Below are 24,675 nucleotides of genomic sequence, written 5' to 3'. Positions count from 1 at the left end.
GGGCAGAGCCCCGGGGGGTGCCGCCCTCGGCAGGCGCGGGGAGGGGGCTGGCCGTGCTGACCCCCCTCCGTCCCGAACGCGCAGCCCAGGCAAAGGACATTCCCGGGGGGCGGCCGGGACCCCCGCCCCGCAGCCGGGACCCCCACGCCGCGGGGGGGGCGGGATTGGGCCGGCGCTTCGGGGGAGGAGGAGGAGGTGGAGGAGGAGGAGGAGGAGGAGGCGGAGGAGGGGGAGGGGGGAGGAGGAGGAGGTGGAGGAGGAGGAGGAGGAGGAGGCGGAGGAGGAGGAGGGGGGGGAGGGGGGGGAGGAGGAGGAGGAGGGGGGGGAGGAGGAGGAGGAGGAGGAGGGGGGGGAGGAGGCGGAGGAGGCGGCGGGGGGCCGGGCGGGAGGCAGGGCTGGCCGTGGCCCCGCAGCCCAGCCAAGCGGCTGAGCTCTGGCTCGGCTGAAGGGGCTGGGATTTGCTGGTTTGTCCTTTTTTTTTTTTTTTTTTTAATTTTTTTTCCCCTCTTCTGCTTCCTTCCCTTCTTCCGCCTTCTTCTCCCTCTTCCCAGCCCCCTCCCGATGCCGCTCCGGGGGTAAGGACTGCCCTCGCCTCCCGCCCGCAGCCCCGTCCCGCTGCCGCTCTGCCCCGGGGCGGCGAGGGGCTGCCCTGAGCCGTAGGGGGGGGATCCTGGGGTGGGGGGGGCTCTCGGGGGGGCTTCTGCAACCCCGGCCACGGGGGAGGCTCCTGCGGGGGTCCGGTGGGGCGAGATGCTCCCGGCGGGGGGCAGGGGGGCAGCGGCACGTGGGTGTCACCGGGCCCAGGAGGCTGGTGCAGGACAAGTGACACGTGTGACCCCGGGGGGAGCAGGGGGGCGATATCTGCCGGGTGGGACCTTCGGCGAGGTGCAGCCGCGAGGGATTTCGGTTCTCGGGGGTTCGGGGGCCCTGACCTGGTTCCCTCGGGGGCATCTTGCTGGGTGCCCCAAAAAGCATGGGCAAGGCCACCCGCTTTGGGGACCCACCCGCTCTGGAGTGATGCTGGTGTCAGTGCTTTGGGTGGCCTCGTGCTGGGCCATGTCCCTGTCCCCTTCCCCACCCGGCCGTGCACGGCGGTGGCATCGCAGACACCCTGGGCACATCACGGTGCCCGCTGCCGGCAGAGCCTCGGGTGGCCAGGAGAGATGTGTTTTTTAGGAGGCACCAGGGTGGGTGCCGGGGGGGCGAGCCCACCCTCCCCTGGGTTTTCTCCCCGCAGGACACATGGAGGGGGGCTCTCCTGCTGAGACACGGCGGGTGCCGCGGCCCCCCAGGCAGCACGGCCAGAGCGGCGGCCGGAGCCCTGCCCTGCCGGAGCCCCCTGATTCCCCCCGTGGCCCCCACGCCGTCCTGGAGAGCAAGGTGAAGGCACTGAAGGAGAAGAGGGGGAGCAGTCGGTCAGGGACCCCCGCAGCCCCCCCTGAGCGCCCCTCACCCAAGAAGCCCCGGCCGCGGCGGGGGAAGCCGGGGGCAGATGCAGCGGCGGTGGAGCCGCGGGCTCAGCTCCGCACCTACCTGACGGATGGGCTGCTGGATGGCGGGGAGCCCCTGGCCGGTGGCCCCCCAGCCCCGGCACCCCGCACTGGCACCCCGGGGCTCTGGCGGGTGCCGTCACCCAGGGGAGATGTGCCAGGAGGCACTGAGCTCCCCCGGGACAAGGGCAGCGGGTCCCGGGGCTCTGCCTCCCCCCATGAGAGACCTCCCCTGGAAGAAGAGGCACGAACCCTGCCAAGGGACCAGGAGGGTCCCTCCGTGTCCCCCACCGTGGCAGAGGGCTGGGAGAGCCTCTCGCTGGCCGAACGGGTGGAGAGGAACCGGCGGCTGCTGCAGGAGGTGCTGGGCCTCGCCGCTCCCGGTGCGTGATTTGGGCAGGTGACAGCTGTTCCGGTAGAGCCGCTGGGTGCGGGAAGGAAAAGCTTTGGGACACATGGGGGTCCTCGGTGCTGTCCTCCAGCCTCCCACGCGGCCGGTTTGCACCCCGGGGCTGCCCTGGCCCCCACGGGTGCTGCATCCCCTTTGCGAGCAGCTGTAGGAGGTGCCCGCAGGCAAAGCGGGGTGCTCCATCGCTGGGGTGCTCTGGGTGCTGCCGGGTCCCTCCGGCGTCCTGGCAAGGAATGTCGCTGCGAAAAGCAAAAGCAAGAAATTCACTTTCTGGGGCAGTCAAGGTCTGCGGGCATCACCTTCCCTTCGCCAGCTGCCACCGGGAAAGGGATTTAATTCCTCCTTTGAAAGCATCTGCCCTAATGACCCCGCAGCGCCCATCCCTGCGGGCGCACGCGCCAGGTGCTGCTGCCCATGTCCCCATGTCCCCTTCCTCTGGGGTCTCTCCAGAGCCGAGCGGGTGGGATTGCCCTGAGAAGGGTGTTTGTTGGGATGGGCTGAGGAGTGGGGCTGGGGGTCCGTGGGTGCTATTGAGGTGGATCAGGGTAGGGGCTGCAGTCCAGCCAGGCTTTTGATACTTTCCCCTGTCCTGCGTTTCAGAGGTGCCAGCCAGTGACGGGGACTGGGACTCGGGGGTCTCGCTGCAGGACACCGAGGGCTGCAGGTAGGTTGGTCCCAGTGTGGCAGAGACAGACGTTTGCTTCTTTCCCCCTCCCCAGAATTGTATTTTAAATGCACCCCTCAAAGCAGGGCTGGGGCTCGGTGGGGCTCTGGGGCAGGGCTGGGGCGCAGGCCCCCAGCATGGCAGGGTTCCAGTGATGCTTCTGTGCGAGCAGGGCAGGGGTCCCCACCAGGACCCCAGGGTGAGAAGGGAGCTGGGGAAGAGAATGGGACAGAAATTTGTTCCAGGTGCTTAAGAGGATCGAGGCAGCAGGCGTGTGTAATCTTGTTGGACTAATGATAAACCTTAGAGGTACGGACTAAAAATACAGAGGTGGGACAGGCAGGTGAGCAGGGTGGGCTGGGGAGCCAGGCTGGGAGCTTGGGAGCTGTGTGGGGGAAGCAAGTGTGTGGGGAAGACCCCCCTGTGTGGTGGTTACTGGCTCTGCTCCGCGCCGGTGGCTGCAGGGTCGGGGACAGCGGGGTGCAGGGCAGAGCCGGGAGTGCTGCGTTCCCCATGAGCAGGGGCAGCCAAAAGCTGGGGGGGAGCCTGGACCCCCCCCGGTGCTGCACAGGGGGCTTGCCTGGGGGCTGGCGTGCGCCCACCCTCCTGCCATGACAAGGTTAAGGCCAGGCTCCCCAAAGCAACTGCCTGAGCTGATTATTTTAATCAGAGGGATTAGGGCCATGGCCAACTGGGAAGGCAGCGCTGGAGCAGGGCTGTGCCCTCCTGTAGCTGATGGATCCCCCACCCTGCAGCTGGGGAAGTGTTGGGGGGGTGGGGGTGGAGGGGAGACCCCCTGCAAGCAAGGGAAGGCAGCCGGGACAGGGGGGTTATCCCAAACCTACCTGTGTTCACATCGCTGTGGGATTTACACCGGCGGGGGTCGGAGGCGATGCCTGCCTCGGTTTCCTCACCCACTCTGGCGTGCTCGTGGTGCAAAGCGCTGCTTTGGCCGAGTCGGTGCCCGAGCTGTGTGGGCGCTGAGCCCCCTCAAAGCATCACCGGTGTGGGGTGTGACCCACCTCCTCCCGCCTGGCACCGGGAGTTACGGGGGCTCCTGCTTGGCTGTCCCTGTGCATGGAGGCTGGGCCCTGTTTTCTCTGGGCAGAGCAGCCTCATCGTCACCGTTAAACCATGTCTAATCCCTGTTATTTTTTCCTAATCCCCCTCCCTGCTGCGGGGCTGCAGGGCCTTTGTCCCCAGGCAGGAGCTCGAGCTGAGCCCGCGGCATGAGCAGGCCAAGCAGCTGCTGCAACGCGCCCGCATGAAGGCTCGGACGAACCCCCTGCGCGCCAGCCACGACATCCTCCTCCTCCCCGCGGCCACCGCCATCCCGCACCCCAGGTCAGTGCCAGCGCCACGGGCCTCATCCTGCCTCTCCCCCCCGCCCCCGCCCCCAACCCCGCTGCCACAGCGCTCTCAGGGGGGGAATCTGGATTTGGTGCATGTGCAGGGTGTGCATGTATGTGCAGAGCATGCACACGCGTGCCGGCACATGTGCAGAGCGTGCAGCCGTGTGTGCAGAGCCAGGGTCCGCAGCCCCATCCCCGTGCGTGAGCAGCTTTGCTCGCAGGAGCATCCTTCTGCCCGGGCACGCGTGAAACCTTTCCAGCGTAATATTTGCGGGGTGTTTAATTGTGTTTGATGATGATGTGGAGGCATGAACCGTGTGCTCCCGGCTGCCTGGGGGATTGCGTCTCCCAGCTGATGGGGAGCACCTCCCTAGGGAGGCTCGGGGCTGGGGGGCTGTACCAAAGCCGCGGTTTGCCCTGTGTGTGGGTCCTGTGCCATTCAGTGTCTGGGACCGAGCCACCGCACGCTTCGATGCAGGGGAAAGGTGATGGCGGTTGTGCCGTGGCAGCCGGGCATCGCCGTAGCCTCTCACCATTTCAGCTCCGGGCAGGGGGCTGGAGGGCAGCGGGGTGGAGCATCAGGTGGACTTTTCCTCCTGCTCCAGCTTCTGCAGGGTTTCCCCCTCCTGCCTCGCTTTCCCAAGGAAGCTGGGCAGCCCTTGCAACTGGCCTGTCCCCCATCGGTCTGTCCCCACGCCAGGGAGCCCAGCGGGAGGCCGAGCATCGCCCCGCGGGACGGCGGGAGCCTGAGCGACTCGTCGAGTGGGGACTCGAGCTGCGGGCAGCCACGGCGGCCGCGGGGACCATCCCCGTCCCGCGTCCGCTTCGAGGATGAGTCGGCCCGCGACGCCGAGGTGCGGTACCTGGAGCGGCTGCAGCTGCGGCACCGGCGGGCGCTGGGCTCGGCGCTGGGCTCGCTGGAGCCGGCCAGGGGCAGGCAGCCAGGGGACGGGGCTGGACAGCCCAAAGCCCAGAGCGGCGACCTCATGGCAGGCGGCAAGTGCAGCGCCTGCGGCTCCTTCCTGGGTGCTGCTGGCGGCCAGGGCACAGACACACCGGTGGCCACCACTGTGGCCGAAAGCAGCCCTGCGGCACAAGGAAGCGTCCCAGGGGACAGCGGGGGGCCGAGTGCTGCCCGGCTGGAACCCAAAACCAGGGCTCTGGGCCCCCGGGGGTCCCCACTGTGGATCCTCCCCTCCCGGCAGCACATCCACACCGAGAAGATCAAGGAGACGTACATCGGGGACGTCACCTACATCGACGAGGTGGACTCAGCCCTGGAGAGCACCGACACCTCCGACGGCTGCCGGACAGACAGCGAGGAGGGAGGACCCCACAGCCCCCACCTGCGGGGGCACCGGGACCCCCGGCTTCACGGGCACAGGGCCCCCTGTGCCCCCCCGCAGCTGGAGGCGAGGGCCGGGAAAGGGGCAAGTGCAGCCAGCGGTGACCCCCGTGCGGGGGATGGGGGCTCTGGTGGTGCCACGAGCCGGACGGGGGCTGTTTGCCCCCCACTGCCAGGGAGAGCCGGTAGCCAGGAGGACGGGGATCCCCCCCAGCATCCCACGGGAAGCAAGGGGGTGGGAAACGCCACGCGTACCCCACAGCAGCCCAGTGAGCCCCTGGACCCCTCCTCGCAGCTGGGGGCCGGCACCCCCACGTCGGGCATCCACCTCCCCGCTCCCCCTCCCACCAAAAAGGCCTGCTCCCAGGTGCCTTGCAGGAAAGCCCTCTTCTCCAGTGGCAGCCGCCGGGCGTCGAGCCAAGGAAGCGGGGGCCCAGAGCGGGATGCTGGGAGCGCTGCGCCCTGCCAGCCCGGGGGCACGGTGGGGCCGGGGGAGCGACGGGGTCCCTGCAGTCCCAGGTGGCTCCCAGGGAGCCCCCTCCGTGCCTTGTCCACCAACAACTGCAACAACACCCACGGGCCAGACCCCCCAGGCACAGGCAGAGGTAAGAGACCCACACGAGCACAGGGGCACCCGGCGTGGGTGGGGGTCCCCAGCAAAGTGGGGATGTGAATGTCTCACTGCGATTGCAGGGGCACCGTCACAGTCCATCACTAGCCCCACCGCCCTTACGCCCCAGGAGGCTGCTCGTCCCCCTGGGGGAGCTGCCAGGACGCCCGGAGTGCAGCAGCAGCCGCAGCCAGCCGGGAGTGCGGCACGCGGGTGAGTGAGAGGCTGCCAGCATCCTGCACTGCGTGGTGGGTGCTGCATCCCTGAGCATCCCTTCTCAGTGCAGCAGGATGTGGCCAGGCTGAGCCCCCCCACGATGTTTCCCAGTGGGACTCTGCCTTTCGGCACCAAAAAACCTCCCAGAAACCACAATGTGGGGGTGATAATTTTGCATGTGTGTTCAAGCGGGTTTGGGGGAATTGCATTTCACCCCACATCTGGTTCCACTGGGGGGGTGTTGCAGCAGACGTGATGGTGGGTGACCTTGGAGGTGTTTAGCTCAGTGCCAGGTTCTTCCCTTTTGGGGGAAAAATCGGCTGCTAAATGCTGTCAGCCCCAGGGCTGCCTTGGGGATCACCAAACACAATCCTGCTGGATCTGGGCCCAGGCGCAGCATGTCTCAGCCTGGCAGGAGGGTTCGGAGGCAGCGCTGGGTCGCTCGAGCTCCTTGCCAGGATGCAATCCCTTCAGGCAGAGAGCAGGGGAGGTCTGAGAGGTGTTAAACCCCCCATATTACGGGGAAAATGGGTAGGGAGCCCTTCAGGTCTCTTTGGCTCTTGAAGCCATCCCTAGTGCATGCGAGGTTACTGCCACAGGGCGGCTGCACCCCAGTCTCACCGTGCACCCTGATCTCACCGTGCTGCTGCTCTCAAGGCTGCGAAGGGGGGTGCAAGACGCCCCCCAAGCCCCGAGGCAGCTGCCGGTCCTGTTCCCCCTGCAGGCACGTGGTGGATGGCCGTCATCCCTCTCCATCCAGGGAGCCGGGGCGGCCAGCGAGCCGCAAGGGCAGCAGTGCTTCGGCGTCGGGGCTGAAGAAGCTCCTGTGCAGCCTGAGCCAAAGCACCAAGCAGCGCCTGGGCCGCTTCCGCTGCTACAGCATGGAGCAGCTCCCGGCCCCCAGCAGCGTCCCCCAGGATGGCCCCGGCGTGAAGAAGTCACCCTCCCTGCAGTCCCTGCAGCTGGTGAGCCTGAAATGTCACCCCATGCAGGGGGGGTCCCGGGGGTCCCACAGGAGGGGGGCGCTGGGCTGGGGGGTGAAGCATTCCCGAGCATTGCTTTATGATCCCGGGGAGGGGGGGGGCATGCGCCACCCCTAAGCTGCCTAAGGGGCTTGAAAAACCTGGAGCCAGATGGGGAGTGGGAAGGAAGGAGCAAGCAGCAAGCCAGGGGTGGGTGGGCTGGTGGAAAAGCAGATTTGGGGAGGGGAGCGGGGGGTAATTTGGTGTGGGGTCCCAGCTGAGCAGTGAGGTGCCTCCCCAAGAACCCCACTCCTTGGGTGGGTGTCCTGGGCTGGGGCAGGGGACACCAGCTTCCCCCTCCTCAGTGGTAGTTTAGGGGGGGCTCTGGTGGGGGGGGCAGGGGTGTGGGATGCCCCCATGGCCCCCCGCTCCCTCAGCGCATCAGTGGGCACAGGGCTGCACGGTGTTTGCGGTTGTCCCCATCTCAACTGGGTGCTTTTTCCCCAGGTGTCACCCTTCTGCCAGCCCCAAAAAGCTGCCTCTGTCCAGAGCCTGCACCCCCTCCTGGGCAAGGCACCCCGCGCCAGCGCCTACCTCCTGCCCCAGCCTGCGGCCGACAGGTAGGACGGGGCCTGGAAAGGCTCTTTTGGGGTGCTCAGCCACACGCAGTGGCTGGGAGCCCCAGCATCTGGTCCCCAGCATCTTCCCAGGGTCCCCGCTCACCCCATCTCCCCTCTTCCCACAGGAAGGGGGGCTCGGGGCCGCGGCGCTCGCTGAGTGTGGAGGACATCGGGGTGCCCGGGCGGCTGCACGCGGTGGGGCGTGTGGTCGAGGTCTTCCCCGACGGCACCAGCCAGCTGGAGCTGCAGCGACCCCCCCATGGCGCCTTCGGGTTTTGTGTCACCTCCGGGCACGGCCGGCCTGACACAGGTGCGGTGGGGTCATCCCAAAGCTTCACCCGAGCCCCAGGGGAGGCACGGCACGGCACAGCCCCTCCACGGTGGCTCTCGTCCCCCCCCAGGACTGAGCTCAGGGATGGGTGGAGGGGGCTGCTCCATCCTATCTGAGCCCTCTGGGGTGACACTGGATGGGGGGTCGCTGCCACACTTGGCTTTGGCCACGCACAGTCCCGTGTACCCACCAGCCCCTGGCTGGGGACACACAGCCCATCCCAAAGGCTGTTCCTGGTGAATTTGTTCCCGTGCCCGGGCACAGTGTGCGGCCCCCGGGCACCCCCGGGGGGCACAGCCCCAGCCATGGGGCGCAGGCTGGGGGGCTCACCCGCCCCGTCCCTCTCCGCAGGTGTCTACGTGCAGGAGATGGCGGACGCCGGCACGGCCAAGCTGTACGCGGGGCTGCTGGGCGTGGGGGACGAGATCCTGCAGGTCAACGGGGCGGCCGTCTCGGGGCTGGGGCTGGCCCGCATCCGTGAGCTGCTGCTCCAGGCGGACACCCTGTCCCTCCGCGTGCTCAGGCACCGGCCGGCACGCCGGTAGCCCCTGCACGGCTCCCGGGAAGCCTGGCGGGAGGAGGATGACATCCCACCGACATGCCCCGATGCTGCAGGACAGCATGGCGTGGAGCAAGCTGCCCCGCGGTGCCACGATCTGCGCGGCTCCGGTGCAATACTCGGCTCCCCGTTGCGGGGTGGGGGGCAGGCGGGTTTCCTGGCCCCCCAGGAGACAGAGTGGGATCAAGGACCCCCAAGACCGTGTCCAGTGTCTCCAGGAGCTGCCCCAAGTATGAGAACAGCCCAGCCCTGCCATGGAGCCAGGGTGGGTCTGTCCTGCTGGGCACTGAGGTGGGAATGTCCCATCCCTGTGACCCCAGGAGATGTAGGGCTCCCTTGCCTGCAGGGGTGGTGGGCTTCTTTTAAATTATTTCAAACAGGATTAAAAAAAAAAAAAAAAAAGTAATGCCGAAACAGGGTGCCTTTGTTTTGTGGGTGGCACGGAGGGGCTGGGGTGATGCTTGCTGGCATGGGCTGGCCAAGGGAACAGGACATGCCCCAGCCCCGGGGTCACGGGGCTGCCGGTGGGCGCAGGAGCTGCAGCCAGGTCTGGGAGCTGGGAAGCGTGTGGGCACCTTCGCATGGGGCTGAGCCAGCCCCCCACCCCCCAAAGTTTAACCACAGTGGGCAGCTTGTAGGCGCCCTGGCTGTGGGGCGCCATGGTGTGCAGCCTGTGGACACTGTCACCTGAGGGCAGGAGGTCTTTGGGGCCCAAGGACCTGTTCGGTCTGCGGAGCAGGCGGGCCTCCTGGGGGCCGCGCTCCCCAGAGAGCTGTGCTGGCAGGGGCTCTCCCCATGCACCCCCCGGCAGCCTGTGTTCGGGGGGGAGGGCTCTGGATGGGCTCAGGCTCTTTGCTGCCCACTTTCCCATGGCCCACCCGCTCCAACAGCTGCCTCCTGACAGTGCTGTGATGCTGGGGGTGCCCTGGACAGGCAGAGGTGGGGGGCTCAGCCAGCTGCAGCGTCCCTCAGAGAGCAGAACCCCCCTTCCGTGCTCCACTGAGCAGCGTGGGGGGTGGGGGGAAGCTCTCCTCTTCCTGCGAGCACTGCCGGGGCAGCGGTGGGGATGCGCCTGCAAGTATCCGTCACTAATTAGAGGGGTCTGCGCTCCTGCTGCTGGTTTGGGGGTTTTCTTCCTTCCAGCCACAGAAGGGGAAACTTGTGCCGCGGCGCCGGGGTGGCTGCGCGGGGACAAGCCTTTTCAGCAGGCGCCGAGGCCGGCACACAGAGGAGCACGGCAGCAATGGCTGCCCTCTGCACGCTGGCGCCCACGCGTCTGGGCTGCAGCTGCCTGCAGCATCCCCCACATCTGGGCAGCAGCTGCTCAAGGCGCAGAGGAGACCCCAGAAACTGCAGCTACCGCTTATGCCTTAAAAGCCAGGAGGGTGATGCCTGGCAGATGCTGGTGGGAGCTTCTCCTGCCACCTCGTGCCAGACCACCCGCGTGTCCCGAGCCAGGTCACTGCACGAACGACCCGTGATCTCTGCCGCTGCCCAGCGTGACACAGCAGCAATGCGTTTATTCACTGTTAAAGGGAGGGGCACCACCACCAACAGAAAAAGCAAATGTACACAAGAAAAGTGACTGAAGACAGTCTGGTGGCTTGCGGTGACGCCAGCAGCTGGGCCGCCCTCTAACAAAGGAGCGGTCCCGCATGGAGCGCCGGCAGTCACTCCCGGAGCAGGCACAACCACGCCGAAAGTAAGACGGGGATCAGAGGTGTGCAAACACCGGCCAACAGCGAGCCCTGCTCCCTGCTCGGACTCACGCTCCCGGGAACCTGCTCTCGGAGAGGTATGAAACCCAAGGAGCTACACAGACACTGCGATAGCCAGCCTTGGAAAGGGGACACCGCGTATTTCTTGCAGCGTAACCAAAAGAAGCGAGGTGCTCTGCAAGGATGAAGAGAATTAGCACGGGTTGGTGCTAAGGGCACGTGGGTGTTAACGATGAGAGCACCCGTGCAGGCTGCGGCAGGGCAGCTCGGTCTCACAGACACCCCCAAACCCCATCCGGCACACGGTGCCGCCGGCTGTCGGGGGGGCAGGGGGGGTGTCACACAGCTGCTTGAAGGGAGACACAAACCCGGTGGGGAGGAGTGTTCAGTCTGGGCTAAGCATCCCGGAGGTAAAGCTGTCTGGTGGTGAGCTTCCCGCTTGGGGAGGATGATTTGCTTGGGGAGGATGATTTTCGGGGGTGATTTGCAATTTCAGCAGAAGTCTTAGCATCAGCACCAATTAATCACCTCCCCCAGCCCCATCTGAGACCCAGATGGGAGGCACAAGCCAGCCTGTCCCGAGTCTTTTGGTGTTTGCAACTTAAATATGGGAGCAGATGCCAGGAAGAAATCGGTTTTGTTTTCCTGAAGAGCCACCCCATACCCTGCAATCGGCGTTTACAGCACGAAACCCCCGTCTGCGTTACTCCCCAGTGATGCTGCCAGGGTAAGCTTTCTTCATCGTATTTTGGTATTGGAACTCCTGGCTAACTCTTAATTCACTGTACGAGGGAGACAACTAGGCTATCCGACACTGCTGAGACAACTCAAGCGACCGACAACTCAAAGGTAACAAAAAGACTGGGAAGTAATACAGAAACATGACCTAGCTGTGAATCTCCTGCCTTTTGGTTGCTTATGACAGAGGTGTCCAAAAAACAGAGGTTGGGAAAAATTAAGACATCCTATTTACAAGTTCATATGCACTTAAAATACATAATTGAGCCCCATTCCTCTGATAATGCACGTCGTGCACCCACAGAGAGAACGTAGCTTGAATGGTCATAAAAAAAAATCTTTAAAGTTTTTTTTTTTTTCTTAAAAAAAATAAGTTATTTTAGACCTGACAAATCACTTGCCAAAGGGAAGCAGCTGTTAAACAGAAGCAGTTACTCAGTTATACAAGGGCAAAGAAAGCATCAATCAATGAGCTTTAGAGGCTTGTATAACGAAGGAGGCAATTTCAAAAGCTTTTAAGAAACTCACTCTCCAGCTAACGGTTGTTCGCCAGCTTTCAGTGTGCATCAGCCCAGGTTTAAAGCTCTGGGGTTTGTAACCGTGCCGGGCTGGCCGACGGCAGGGTGCTACACCCTGCGCGTAAGCTTCTGCCGAGGGGTGGTGGATGTGAACATGCTGCTGCAGACTCGCCGTGGCACCTCGGCGGTAAGTCGGCGGCACGGAGCCAGCCCGTGGGGGGAAGGCAGCGTGGGGCAGGGGGAGTTCAGCCGGGACTCCCCTCCCTCGCCATGGCCGCGTGGGGTTTCACACCACCGCTCCTCCCGGTAATGTTTCTGGCTGGCGAGCACCCGCGGGCTGGCGATGTGGTTTGTAATGCTCAGTGAATTCATTCCTCTCCCCTGTCCCGTCCTCCCCAGGGCTCGTTGCTCTGTGTCCGCATCCAACCACAGGCGGCTTGGGACCGCTGCAACCGGCTCCTACCTGCACGGGGTGGAAGCGCAGGGGTCAAGTCCCCCTCCAGCTGCCAAGGTCCAAACCTGGAGCCCAGGTCCAGATCGCACTGCACCGGGGGAGGAGGCAGCTCCAGTCCCCCGCCCCCTCTCCCCGGGTCCAGGTGAGACGCTGGCTGAGCCACGGTCCTCGGAGGAGAATGGTAAGAGCTGGGTGCGGGTTTTCTTGCTGGGGATCTCTGTGGGCGGACGGAAATGGTGAGAGCTTCATTTCCCCATGCTACAGGGGCGAGGGGGCGGGGAGGGGGTGTCCGAGGAAGTTCAGTCCATCACAGGACAAAAAACAGGATAAGCACCACCAGCAAGATGATGAAGAGGACGATAATTGCACACCACTGCCGTCGATCTGGAAGGAAAAGGAAGCATCAGTCTTCCTGCTTTAACAGAGAAGAAAAATCGGGGGAGAGGTTTTCTTCACTGTACTGCTAGGAGCTCAATTTAAACTTAAAGAAGCTACAAAAAGCCAAAGCAGCAGCTCCTCTGGCAGCGTGCCCCACTGCAGTCCATGCGGCAACAGCACTCCTCCTCCAGGACACATGCATTTTTGGGGACAGCTGTGGGAATTTTGAGGCTTCTCCCCAATTTCAAACTTGATTGGCTGGGACAAAAGCAATCAGGAGGAAGAAGCAGAGAGCTGCTAGGTGTTGCTGTTCAGTCAGGGAGTAACCTGTTTGCTGAAGGAACAAGAAGGGGTCCAGTGAAAGCTGCCCAAAAGAGCTCTGCCAGGAAGAGCTTGTGACAGCTCCACTTAGGAGAGTGCCAGGAATGAGGTCTCCCCTGGATGTCTTTACACCTTGCTGTCCCCATGCATGTTTTGCAGAAGCTCATCACTGCATCACCTCTGAGAGCTGCTATCTGTCTGTAGCAGTGTCTGTGACGGTGAGATAAAGCCCCTGTGAGATGAGATCACGGTGCAGCAGCAGGGACAGGGCTGCTGGCACCCCGTCCCAAATTCTGGGTACGGTAGCTACCCCAGGAAGAGCCCTGCTGGTCAGCCCCACCACATGTGACGCCAGGGGCAGCAGAAATGCTTTCACAACTCTCAGAAGCACTCCGCAATGATCAAAGCATTTTTCTCAGAGGAAAAGGGAGATACACACAGTTTGCCAGCGATTGTGCTGCCACTGGGCTACTGGTGACCCCAAGTGCACCATCAGCACTCCAAATGCTCTCTCTAGGGCCATATTTCCACCACCTCATTAATCCTCCAGCCAGCCTAATCCTGAAGAATACTTCTCCTCCCGACTCGATGCTGCCTCTATAACCTACCCAAGCACCTACGGGAGAGGGGTAACGGAGGAGGCAACTGCTGGGCGCACCGCCAGCGCTCAGAGAGGCGAGGAGGCGGCGGGGGACTTCCCGGCAGGCACGCTGGGTTTCCTGTTTGCTCTGCCCGCGGCACCCTGCCAGCCCACCGGCTTCAGGCACAGCCTTATAAGGACTTTTCTTGTGGGTTCAGCCTCCCCCCCGGTGCAGAAATCACCTCTTTCCTCTGCCAGCTGAGAGATGTATCTGACTGACACAGGCCTGCAGGCAGGCAGGCACCAGCAGCCTGAGGGCAGGTGGGATTTGGGAAGGGGCTTGCTGCAGGCAAGCATTTGGTGTGGGAGAAGCCACGCGAGGTGGCAAGTGTTTTATGGCACCTTGAAAGCTTTTGTTCAGCAGACAGCCCAGGAAACTGCAGCAGAGCACGAGGCTGCAGAGCTTCCCCTCCTAGCATCTAGAGGGGGATTTTCCCACCGCAGCAGTAGCAGCATAAATAGAAAGGCATCTGTAAATAAAGCAAAGGCAAAGGACAGGCTGCAGAGCAGTGTCTGGGCAGGAGCAGCTGCAGGGCTTGGAAGTCTTCCCTCTCTTTCAGGCACCAAGAACTGCTCCCTCCTCTCTGCTTGGGTCTGGGATGGCTGTCGGTGGGTGGGAGCACACAGTGTCCCAGCCCAAAGATCCAAAGGCTTGTCTCTCCCTTTCCAGGACTGGATCCCACTTTCCAGGACCTACCACTTGTCATGTGAGACACTTTGGCGAGCTTCTTCATGACATTATCAAGCCGTGACTGAGTGCTGTCTAACTCATGGGAGAAGTCATCCAGCATCCTGGGGACAGAGAAGCACGGCACTCGTCAGCAAGTGGCACATCCCTTCAGCATTTCTCGGCACGCTCACACACATTGATCAAAACATGAATGTTATCAATGTATCACACCTTGGCAGAGAAAACAACACAGCCTGGTCTCCTGAAAGCAACCAAGGGGGGAAAGAAATCCTGCTGAAGCAGCAGCTCTGCTTTGGTGGAAAGTGGGAAGTCATTTGGGACTCCTGTTGGACTGGTCCCCTGCATGTTCACGGCTGAGCTCTACGCACCCCTGCGAGGTGAGGAGCAGGGAATTTCCTCCTTTTAAGAGGAAAGTCTCACTTACAGTCTCTGATTAGCAGAGACTACTTAGATCTAGGTGCCAGGTTGGACTTTAAATCTCTTTTCCTTGTTCAGGACTTAGCAACTGAAGCTAAAATCTTGTTCCAGTCAGGTATCAAGCATGAATGAGATCTGCAATTGCTTTTAAGGTGCTTTTTGAACTCTGCATGGAAGCTACCACCTCTGCCTCTTCCACACAGCGACTGCAGTGAATCTGAATTCTGTAATGAATCTGAACACGATTCATGTTTCATGAAGCATGGCTTCATGAAGCCATGTTTTGTCAATGCCAAGAGCCCATTTGAAGAGAAACAAGCACATCTGGAATCAAGGTACCAATCCGATTGTCTCCAGCCAGCGGGACTTTAAAGCTTAACATATTTCAAAGGACCAACTTCCTTCATCTGGGGTTCTTGAGTGCTTGTTAAACCCTCATTCAGTGGGCAAAAAGTTGTAAAAAAACGCATTGCAGTAGTTACCTGCTACTGTCTAGCAAGCACTGATGGCTTATGTGATGACTTGGAAGCGGACACACCACAGTAACGTGTTTCTATGACAGCAGAACACTCTCATGCTGCAAAACTTCATACAGGAGGTAGGTGTAAAGTTCCTCCTCTCCATCAAAGTAGACGTCACTTCACAAGGGACATAGCCCTCCAGTCTCTATCAGCCAAGGAGGGCTCTTAGGCATTGAACCCTTCAAGCCTCTGGAAGTGGTAGCTGTTAGCCTGCATAACTGGAAACTATATGCAGTTGTTTGCAAAGGACATGCACTGGGAAAGAAATCTAATTTATATGTAAATGGATGGATGCAAATTATTTTGTGAGCTACCCTTTAACCCTTTGCGTGGGTGAGGGATATTTTTAGCTTTAACTATGAATAGTAGCTCTGTGCTGCGTTTCAGAGCAGCAAGGCAGAGCCAAGAGCCCCCAGGTCAAGCAGTTATCTGTGGGCAGCACAAAACCCCATGGAGTGAGAAAGTGCCCAGTATCCCCATTACACAGCACCTCCCTTCCTCATCTGTTCAGTACTGCTGGATGCCTGAAGCAGAGGAGCCAACTGTGTGCCTTAGGGAAGGTCCATAAAAAGGAGAGAGAAGGAAGGGTAAACTGGCAGCCAAGCCTGCCCTAGGTGCAGGCTTTCAATGAGACTGCAGCTGGATCCTTGCAGGCTGCAGTAAGAAACGCTTTCTGCTGCCTAAAATCAAAGGTTGGCTAGGAGAGGCTGCCTGAGAGACTAGTAAATTCAAGGCCCTAACAGGGGTAGATACGCGTGCATGGACTACCAGCTGTGTGGCAGCCAACCCCACACCCCACCGGACTTTTGGTGCTGTGTCTCACACTTACACTGCTTGCTCCTCCAGCTCCCCACCGATGCGCTGGGACATGTTCTTCAGCACTCCAATGCTGCCAGAGACCAGCTCCAACTGCTCATCTTGCTGCTCCACAATCAACTGGGACCAAAGAGAAGGGAAACGGGCAGTTACAGGTCTGCTGCCTCCTGCAGCTGGGTTGGCACCAGACAATCCAGTGGACAGACACTCACTGCTTGGCCAGCGTCAGCTGCAAGGCCTGAGCACAGCCCTAAGCCACCAGGAACGAGGACCGCATTCCTAAGAAATGTCGACGTGAGAGCCACAGGTAAGCCTCCCCAGCATGGCATCCCTGTGGCACAGCAGGCTGCAGTCGACATCACTGCAAATCCAGCCTCAGCTCAGCCATGCCCCCTCCCCTCCCGGCTACACCCACCACTAAAGTGACTCTTGAAAGCCACAGGGGCTGGTCACCAAAACCTCCACAAGCCCCCCCGTCCACTGCAGGTATGGCAGCGGGGCACCAGGGAGCCACACAGATGCTGTGCCTGGGAAACATAACCTGGAACCTGCTGCAGCTAACAAGAGGTTAATGTGAGTAAAGGCTGTTGCAGCTTCTACAGCTAAAAATAGCAAGCCTGGCTCTGACTGTGCCAAAGGAATAGGTCTGCTGATGTTTTTAAGTCACTTTCAGGGCACAGTCCCACTAAGGATTAGACTTACCCTAGTTACCTATTTCTGAATCTATTTATCTTCCTAGAGTCACTAGGTAAAACTCATCTGAGCCCAGGCAGCATCTACTAGCTTTAGTAGAGTCTGGCATCTCCAAGGAGCTGCCTGTTTAAAGGCCCGTGTTGAGTGGGCTGCTGCACGTGGGTCTGCACCTCCGGGCGAACTGCCCCTGCAGCGGGGAAGCACCTCGCCAGGGGCTCTTGCAAAACCCATGCACAGGCTTTCTCACGAATGTCCTGTTGACAAAGGCAGGAAAAGGAAGCAGGCATGTGCTCCTGCTTCTAGCCTGTTCTGATGAAGATGCACACCAACAACAGCAAACATCAGCTCATTTTTTCAGCTTAGGGGAAGCCGCATAAGAGAAACAGGCTCTTTTCTGTTTGCAACATTTCTGCTTTTCCAAAGATTTCAGCAATCCCCGTAGTATTAAAGCTTAGTGTGCTACATCCTTCAGTTCACATCGTTTGCCTTCTGCACAGAGCAGAAGACTCAGGCCTCAAGGGTTAAAAACTCTGCACCAGGATGCATCCAAGGCTGTGGTGTACAGGAAACACATGCACATGTATATACTGCAAGCAAAGAGGAGGGCTCTTGGGTCCCTGGATCCAGACCAGCCAAAGACTGAATGTTTTTTTTCCTTCTTACAGCCTGTACCTCATCCCCAGCACTCATTTGGCAAGCAAAGGTGTTTAGTCCGCATGGTGCCAGCTGCCTTACCTGTTGTTGAGCTTGCTGCTCCTCGATGAAGTGTGAATTTGCTAATTGCAGCTCCCGGTCCAGACGGCTGTATTTGTCAGGTCCAGAGCTCCAGCTCTGACTCCCGCTTTCTCCCAGGAGTGCCTAAACAGATGCAGAGAGCCCTTAGCAACACCCTTGTATCTGCTTACAGCCCGTCTATACAGGTGTAGGGGGAAGGCAGACAAGGCAACGCTCCCATACACACGCATACAACATCCTTTTCCTCCTGCTCTAGTGCTACTCAGTCAGAGTGGTGTTAGAAACTAAAACAACACGATGCCAAAATGCCAGCCTGGGAAGTCTCTGCAGCATGATATTGCAGATGTGCCTCTCCAGCAGCAGGAGAGCTGGAGTACAACTGACAGACGGTACGCACAGGAGGTCTGCACAGCACAAAGGACTAGCAAAGGTCTGCTCGAGAGGCAGCACTGCATGCTAGGACACATGAGCTGGGATGTATCCCGATCCATTGTGTTAACAGATGTATAGCTCGAACTGAGCACGGTACTACTAATGACAGGGGCTTAAGAGGGTCTGGATAAAGTACTTAACCAGTTAAGCTGACCATAAAATAGCGTGGTATTTCGCAGTGCTGTGTGCTCATGTTCTTTGATTCAGGTTACCTGTTCCTCCGGCGTACTGCTCAGTTGCCAGCATACAAGATCACACTTGCTTACAAGCTCTACAACCTGAATGGAGAAGGTTGTGCAGAGCCAGCAGGGACATGGCTTTCCAGCCAAGTTAAATCTCATCCCTGGAAGGAGTATAACATGAGTGACAGACACTGGAGAACGAACACGGCCCACAGGTGAGGAGCTGCACCCTGCAGCACTATGAATGGGTTAGGGAACCCTGCCCACCAGCGTGGTGGCAAGGTCGACTTGTAATGAGACCATCTTGCAGCTTCTGGTCACGGGCAGGAGGGGATGGCTGAGTATTTATGAAGAACAGCAAGACAATGACCAGGCTGCTGTGGTAAGAAAAACCCAAAACAGTCTCTGCAGTTCATCTGCCTTGCAAGGTTCAAGGCAGAGTAACAAAAGCCAACGGGCTGACTGTGCAGGAAGCCAGCAGGACATCTAGCTTTGTCTGCCCCTGAGACACTAAGCAAGCTCCTGGTTCTCTCCAGTTTGTGGCAACTGCAGCTACTGCTTATTTAGCGTGGTGTGCTTGTTTTGCTGCAGCTTCAGCAGGAAGGCCTGTTTGCCAGCCTTAGCCTGTGAGGGTCAGGTTGCCACCAGCCAGCCTCTCGGACACAAAGGCATGCTGGAAAAGCTTCACGGTCTGGAGGAAGGAGAGGAACTGGGGAAGGGAGAGGAAGACAGCAAAGGGAAGTCGGTTTTCCTGACCAGATGTCACTGCACGAGCTGGGCCATATGGTCTCCCGCAGCTAGCAGGAACTTCACGCAAAGGAAAACAGCAAAACACAGACACAGCTACAGACTTGTTTGAGCAAGGGTGTAAGGGACTTCGCTTCTTCAAGTGTTTGCCAATCATGTCAATTAACCCTGTAGCAAGCTCAGGAATCAGCTCTGTGCTTTTCGGTAGCTTGTTGCAATTTGTCATTTTTGCCACAAGTGGCAAGACTGATGCCACCAGTTAAGTTAAATCATACGAAGGATGAACCGACTTTTACTGAGGCAGCTCTGCGATCTCCTTACAGCCTCCTCATCAGCTGGGAAGAAACACAAGCTGCATCTATTCCTATTCCTTAGATTACAAATACAGACAACTTGAGACTCCTTGAGCTTCTTCCATCTTCTTACATGGCTAACTATTACACAAGGCAGCTGTGTGAAAGGATATTGCAGCATTTTGGCTCCTAAATACAGCAGAGCGCGGGATTACATTCACTGACATGGATTCTGAGTCCGTTCCCCCCGAGGAGGAGGGAGATTCCCCTTACTGCCAGATGATGCAACACTGACAGTTGTACACAACCAGATCTGAAGACAGAGACAGATGGCAAGTGCTGATTTACTGCTTTGAGAGGGTGGCAGCAACGTGCCTGTGAGAACCAGCTCTCTCAGGTCAGCAGAACAGACACGGTTCACACACAGCTTTGCTGCACCATGCAAGTCCCTTTCCAGAACAAAGGCTTTTAACGGGATGAGTTACAGACAGGATGTATATTGTAATAACAGCTTTTACACAGTTTTGATCAACGCTATACACTACCTTACGCCATGGGGCCTTGGAGTAAGTGAAAATGTAAGTTTCACCTAACATGTACCTTAAGACAACAGCTGGTAGAGCAAATAAATCCTCCTCACTCCTTCAAGTACCAAACAGCCACTGCATGCACTCAACTTGCCTGTTTCTGGTTCTCACCTGCCTGTTTTTTCTTTCAGCCAGTGCTTGCATGGAGGAGTTTGACATCTGATCCTTCATTTCCTGTTTATTCAACAAAAGAAGTGGTATGTAAGCATTGGATTTGAGGTGACAAGCAGTTTCAGGGTGCTACAGGGCTGTCTATATCTAGCAAGGCTTCTTTAGGGGGGGTGAGGGAAGGAAGGTTTTCTTTGAAAATGTATGGTTTTAAAGAGTCTAGAAAGGTATTGTAGAAAGCTTCATCACAGTTCGTTGTTTTACTAATACTAGAATCAACAGCAATGGGATATTTTGAAAATATTCCTTATTTACTGCACATTTTGTTCCACTACAGCCAGAAACAATTTGTATAACATTTAATATTCCCATTGATAGACTGTAAGAAAGAGTTATGTTCCTCAAGGTCATGGAAGCCTGTAAGCCTCTGTACTTTATTCCCAGTTGCATCTGGTTTTATATTGCACAGTATGAGACAGACTTCCTGTCCTGTGGCCGTCCTCTCTGACTATGCCTACATCTTCTCTTTCACCACTTAAGTTTTGCTGTTGAGTTCCTGGAGATCACTAGCCACAGAAGGCTCCCCATCACAACATAAAGTTGTCTAGTTTTCACCGGGTAGGCTAGCAAATAGTCAATATGATCTAGCAGAGGTTAATCCACCAGCACAGTTCTGATGTCACCAGAACATTTAGGTGTATTTTACTGTCCAGAGATGTGTAATAAATCACCCAAGAGCATCAGATCCCACTCGATTACTTCTCACCAGCTAATACGCATGCTGCTGTGCGTCAGGAATTTCCCCATGGAAACTGGAAGTGGGCTGCAAAATGCCACTAATGAATTTCATTTAACAGTAAGAAACACTGCTCCAAAACCCATTAGCCAGCACTTTTCAGCCAGGAAAAGAGGACCATAGAGCAGGCTTGCCTGATCCTGTGGGTTTGGGAGCGGACCACATCGAGGGCAAGGCAGCGAGCACTTGCCTGCTACCCGGAGCCAGCGCGGTTTCAGGATCCCTTCCCACGCAGCAAGCCTTAGGAACTGCATCCAGACCACAGGACTGCAGGTAGGGTGCATGCTTGCTGCCAGCCACAGCAATGCGTTTTGTGAAGCAGGAACATCGGAGTCATGAGGAACAGCAGAAACTAAGCTAAACTCAGTGTAGCTATTAATAGGGAGAAAACTTCCTAACTATCAGCTTGTTACCAGGCAGCGAAGTTTTTGAGAAGATGCTTCGTCTCTATTTATTACCACCAAGTTGTTAAAATTCTCTTTTTGCTTCTAAGTGTGAGCTTAAACAAACAAAAAAAATCTCCCTGAAGTTAAAAATAAATCTAGTGGTTGTTTGGTAGAGGTAGGAAGCTGAAGTCACCATGTCAATAACGCTAGGCTTTAACCATCTGTCAGTGTTCAAAGTGGACTCCCTGTTTTTGAAAACTAGTGCAACAATAGCACAGGACAGTTGCGATTTCCTTCAACTCTGAAGAGAAGCTCTAGCCTCCCCTGCATCACAGTGGGATCTTTACTCTTCCTCTCCAGTTACTATAGGTTCCCAGGCTTGCTGTTGTGAGACAGGTGTGAGGACTTAAAGGGCCGCAGCAGGAAAAGGAGAGTATGCCACGGGGGGGGCACCTGCACCCCTGCAGCCCCAAACCTCTCTGGGCAGCCCCAGGAGGGAGCACACAGGGAAGAGGAGGAAGCCTAAGAGAGAGCAGGTAGCAGGTTTATTCTCTGCTCTCCAGTTCAGCACAGAAACAGCCACAAGCTTTCCTTTTTTAAACCGCCTAATCACTCCCCCGCCTTCCCTGCACTCCCACCCCAAACCCACATTCCTTACCCTGACCACCTGCCGTGTGCTCGTGATGAAGGCTTTCCTGATACCCAGCTCCGTCGCATCGAGGTTGAATTTCCGTGGGTTTGCCTCAACAATGCGTTGGCAGTGAGTCAAGGAATCCCCGTTAGTGGTGGTGGGTACGCACACAGATCGACAAACCCCAAGCGTGCTTCAGCGGGGACCTACCAAATGGCCACTGCGATGTGCTTCTTCCCAAAATTTGATTAGCAACATATGAAACACTGGAGGAAAAAACAGGCATAGCAGGAACGTACTGTGCAGCACATGCACCAGTGTGAGGTTTCTCTCTTGCTTTTTTTTTTTTTTTTTTGTTCTCTGATGCTGCACAGCGCTTTCAGGAGCGTTCAGATGAACACAAGGAAAAAGGAGTATTTCTGGAAACCAGCCTGGAGTATGACTGACTATACAGAAATCCAAATTCATACAGCACACAATAGGCTTTCTGGAACAAAGCATCTTGGAACATACCTTGTCAAAAGGAAAACAAAACAAAAAGGCAAAAGGAAAATCCTTTTGCTGAACACATTTGCCTTAATTTCCCATCTGCACTCTGAGGAAAGCTGATGTAAATGCAAAATTTGACCTCAAATAGTCCTGATTTCTGCAAAAAGCAACTACTGGCAAGCACTGGTACTCAGCCGTTTAGTACAACTCGGGAAATACACACCCCTACCTCCAAAGGACCACAGAAAGGATATTAATTGTTTCATCCAAGTCTTCCAGGTCCCACTCGATGCTCCGCAGATTGTTCCTGAGCTCATTAGTGGTCCAGTCGATTTCTTCCCTTGTGGCGATGGAGGGATCTTGCAAGAGCTCTGTCCACCTCTGGAAGAGCCCCTGGGCGGTGTTCACAGCTTTCTGCACCTCCCTGCAGCCAGGGTGATTAAAGAGAAGCGAAGGGATTAACATCAGTTGCCCTACAGCAGTCACACCAGGACAGCGCTGTGCCCAGCTGAGCAGCCTTCTCCCAAACATCTTTCCTTCAAACAAGTTTTAGTATACTTTGTAAAATAAGGATTTGCCCTAGCTGCTGGACAATCCTGTCTGCACCACAAAGCACTGAGCAGCAACTTACAGGTCAGCTTGAAGGGACCTATTTCTTTAGGGCAGTTTCTGTGAAGTGTCACACAGGCAAGCCAGGGCAGAGTGTCTGGACAAGGCACATCTTTGGCAATTAATGTTTTGCATTCCTCTCAACAGCTTTCCTCCAAAGCCTCTTGACTACCTATGTCAGATACCCTAAGGGCACACAGAATTACAGGAACTGTCCCCACAACACAGCCAGGCAGGCTGTTGAGTGGAGCACTGTTTATTTTAATTCAGCATTTAAAAAATACACAGCTCTACTATGCTGGCTCAGGGAACAGAAGTCTTTTCTGCTGCTCTAAGCTTTTTGGAGATGAATGCATTCACAGCACGGGAAGGTAGGCTTTGCTGACAGCACTGAACACTGCTTTGCTGGTTTGGGGCAAGTGGGTCTGTAAGTTTGGGTCATGGTCCATCACCGTGGCCATCTGTATTTACAAACTCTGTGGTCCTGAGCTGTGAAGCCCTCCCCCAGGTTCATGGGGAGCCAGAATGAGGGATGCAGACGAGACCAGACTTTCTGGCATGAAAGGTGGCCACCACGCAAGCCCAAGAGGTTGCACACAAGCATCCACGTTAAGATGCAAGTGTTTATACCCAGTGAAGGAAAGCAGGTTATCAGTGAGGGAAGCTCAGGACAGATCAACTGAGCGCACAACCTACAGGGGTGCCAGGCCATCAGCTTTCTTTATGTTACACTGTGGCCTGAAGTACTCAACTTTGCTGTCTAAGCTGCAGACTCTCAACACCCTAACACATGCCCTTCTCTTCTCACACGCCTACGGCTCCGAGTCTGCCACAGCTAGTGCCCTGAAGTCAGCAGCCCGCACTGAGGATCTGGCAAGCTTCATTCCCTCCACTACTTGCTAGCAAAGTTTTGGGTTTGGTTGTTGTTTTTTTTTTCCTTCATCTGAGCAGGAATTTAAAGCAGACCTGGATATCCTGTGACAGGAGGAGTTACAAACACCAGGAAAGCAAACCAAATGCAACACCGGTGGCTCCACCACCACCAGCCCCTTCGAACCACTGGGTAATAATTAACACTGGGAGTGGCAGCACATCCCTTCTCCCCTCCCAGCCCTTCCTCGCACGGCGCAAGAACTTCTCCGGGAAGTTTGACGGGACGTTTACTCCCCACCCATGGTGACTCCTATTTTTTCCCCTCAGCACCAGTTCAACCTGGCAGCGATTCACTTTCCCCGGCAGCACCCGCATCCCTTCCCACACCTCTCGCCCTCACAGGGCTTTCCCCACCGCTCCCCTCGGAGCCTCCGCTGCTCCCGAGAGCTTTTCCACTGCGACATGTGGTAGGAGACTGGCCTGCAGCAGGAGCTGATGGTGGCCCTGGGGTAGATCTTGGAGACTAAGGTGCTTTCACCTTATTAGTTACGATTTTTCTTTCCTCCTGCCTTGACCACCTTTGGTTTGTGTTTGCCTGGGCTCGGGGCCCTTCTCTGCTTGCTCCCACTCCCGCCCGCAGTCCAGGCTGCGGTTTCTGCCGCAACTCGGTGCCTGCCCCTCTCCATCCCTCCGGCCGGCACCCCCGGCCTCTTGGTGACACCCCCCCAAGGGCGACATTTCCCAGCCGCTGCTACCTGGCTCTGACGGCAGCTCTGACTGCGGGGACAGGCAGCCAGGCTGTCCCCAAGCCGGGCCACCGTGCCAGCACCCGCACCTGCGGCCAGGGCCCCCCCCGCCTCCCCCGGCCCAGGCCGCGGCCCCGGGGGGCGCCTACCCGGCGCGGCGGGGAGCGCTTCGTGAGGGGAGGCCCGAGCGCGGCCCGGCACCTGCCCGGCACACAGCGCCTCGCCCCGGGGCCTCCCGCGCCCGGCCCTCGACGCCGGGCACCCAGCGGGGCCCACAGACAAGGCGGGGGGGGCGGGGACGCCATTTTCCCCCACCCGATCGCCTCCAGAGACCCCCGACCGCCGCTCAGCCCGCCCCTCCTCAGGCCTGCCATGCTGCGGGAGGCCGCTCCCAGCCCGGGGGAGCCCCCCCGGCCCTCTCCCCGGCCCCCAGGGCGCGGGGTGCCCGCCGGCGGGCAGCGCTCACCCCTTCACCACGAAGAAGGGGTCCTCCATCGACATGGCGCTGCCGCCGCCCCCGCCGCCGCCGCGCGCCCCCCGCCCCGCCCCCGCCGCCGCGCCCCGCCCCCCGCGCCCCGCCCTCGCCGTCACGCGCCGC

The 24,675-nt window shown here is 58.4% G+C and overlaps 2 protein-coding genes across 4 annotated transcripts in view; one reads left to right on the top strand and one right to left on the bottom strand.

Moving 5' to 3' along the window:
• Nucleotides 1–11,373, top strand: part of KIAA1614 — an 18,040-nt gene extending 6,667 nt beyond the window's left edge. The window contains exons 2-10 of the mRNA XM_080407367.1: nucleotides 1,238–1,873; nucleotides 2,500–2,563; nucleotides 3,752–3,907; nucleotides 4,616–5,865; nucleotides 5,954–6,083; nucleotides 6,811–7,051; nucleotides 7,556–7,668; nucleotides 7,794–7,978; nucleotides 8,351–11,373. Of these exons, the coding sequence (XP_080263493.1) occupies nucleotides 1,238–1,873; nucleotides 2,500–2,563; nucleotides 3,752–3,907; nucleotides 4,616–5,865; nucleotides 5,954–6,083; nucleotides 6,811–7,051; nucleotides 7,556–7,668; nucleotides 7,794–7,978; nucleotides 8,351–8,544 (2,969 nt within the window). The 3' untranslated portion in view covers nucleotides 8,545–11,373. The remainder of the gene's footprint in view (nucleotides 1–1,237; nucleotides 1,874–2,499; nucleotides 2,564–3,751; nucleotides 3,908–4,615; nucleotides 5,866–5,953; nucleotides 6,084–6,810; nucleotides 7,052–7,555; nucleotides 7,669–7,793; nucleotides 7,979–8,350) is intronic.
• On the bottom strand, nucleotides 10,037–24,675 carry STX6 (syntaxin 6). Of its 3 annotated transcripts, XR_013931265.1 has the most exons (9): nucleotides 24,544–24,675; nucleotides 22,093–22,273; nucleotides 21,388–21,471; nucleotides 19,551–19,613; nucleotides 17,199–17,321; nucleotides 15,784–15,890; nucleotides 14,023–14,117; nucleotides 11,996–12,370; nucleotides 10,037–10,451 (listed from the first exon to the last, which is right to left on the bottom strand). XR_013931265.1 is itself a non-coding variant. In XM_080407461.1 (8 exons), the coding sequence occupies exons 1-8, from the start codon at nucleotides 24,576–24,578 to the stop codon at nucleotides 12,294–12,296; spliced, it is 765 nt and encodes a 254-aa protein (XP_080263587.1). In that variant the 5' UTR covers nucleotides 24,579–24,675; the 3' UTR covers nucleotides 10,037–12,293. The 3 variants fall into 3 exon arrangements, 2 of the variants coding, with proteins under 2 accessions (XP_080263587.1, XP_080263588.1); XM_080407461.1 differs by having other exon boundaries at nucleotides 10,037–12,370; XM_080407462.1 differs by lacking the exon at nucleotides 14,023–14,117 and having other exon boundaries at nucleotides 10,037–12,370.

This window comes from Falco punctatus (assembly GCF_963210335.1).
Source record: "Falco punctatus genome assembly, chromosome: 11".
Lineage (NCBI taxonomy): Eukaryota > Metazoa > Chordata > Aves > Falconiformes > Falconidae > Falco > Falco punctatus.
Note: the sequence above shows the minus strand (reverse complement) of the source record. Positions and strands in the feature narration are given on the sequence as shown.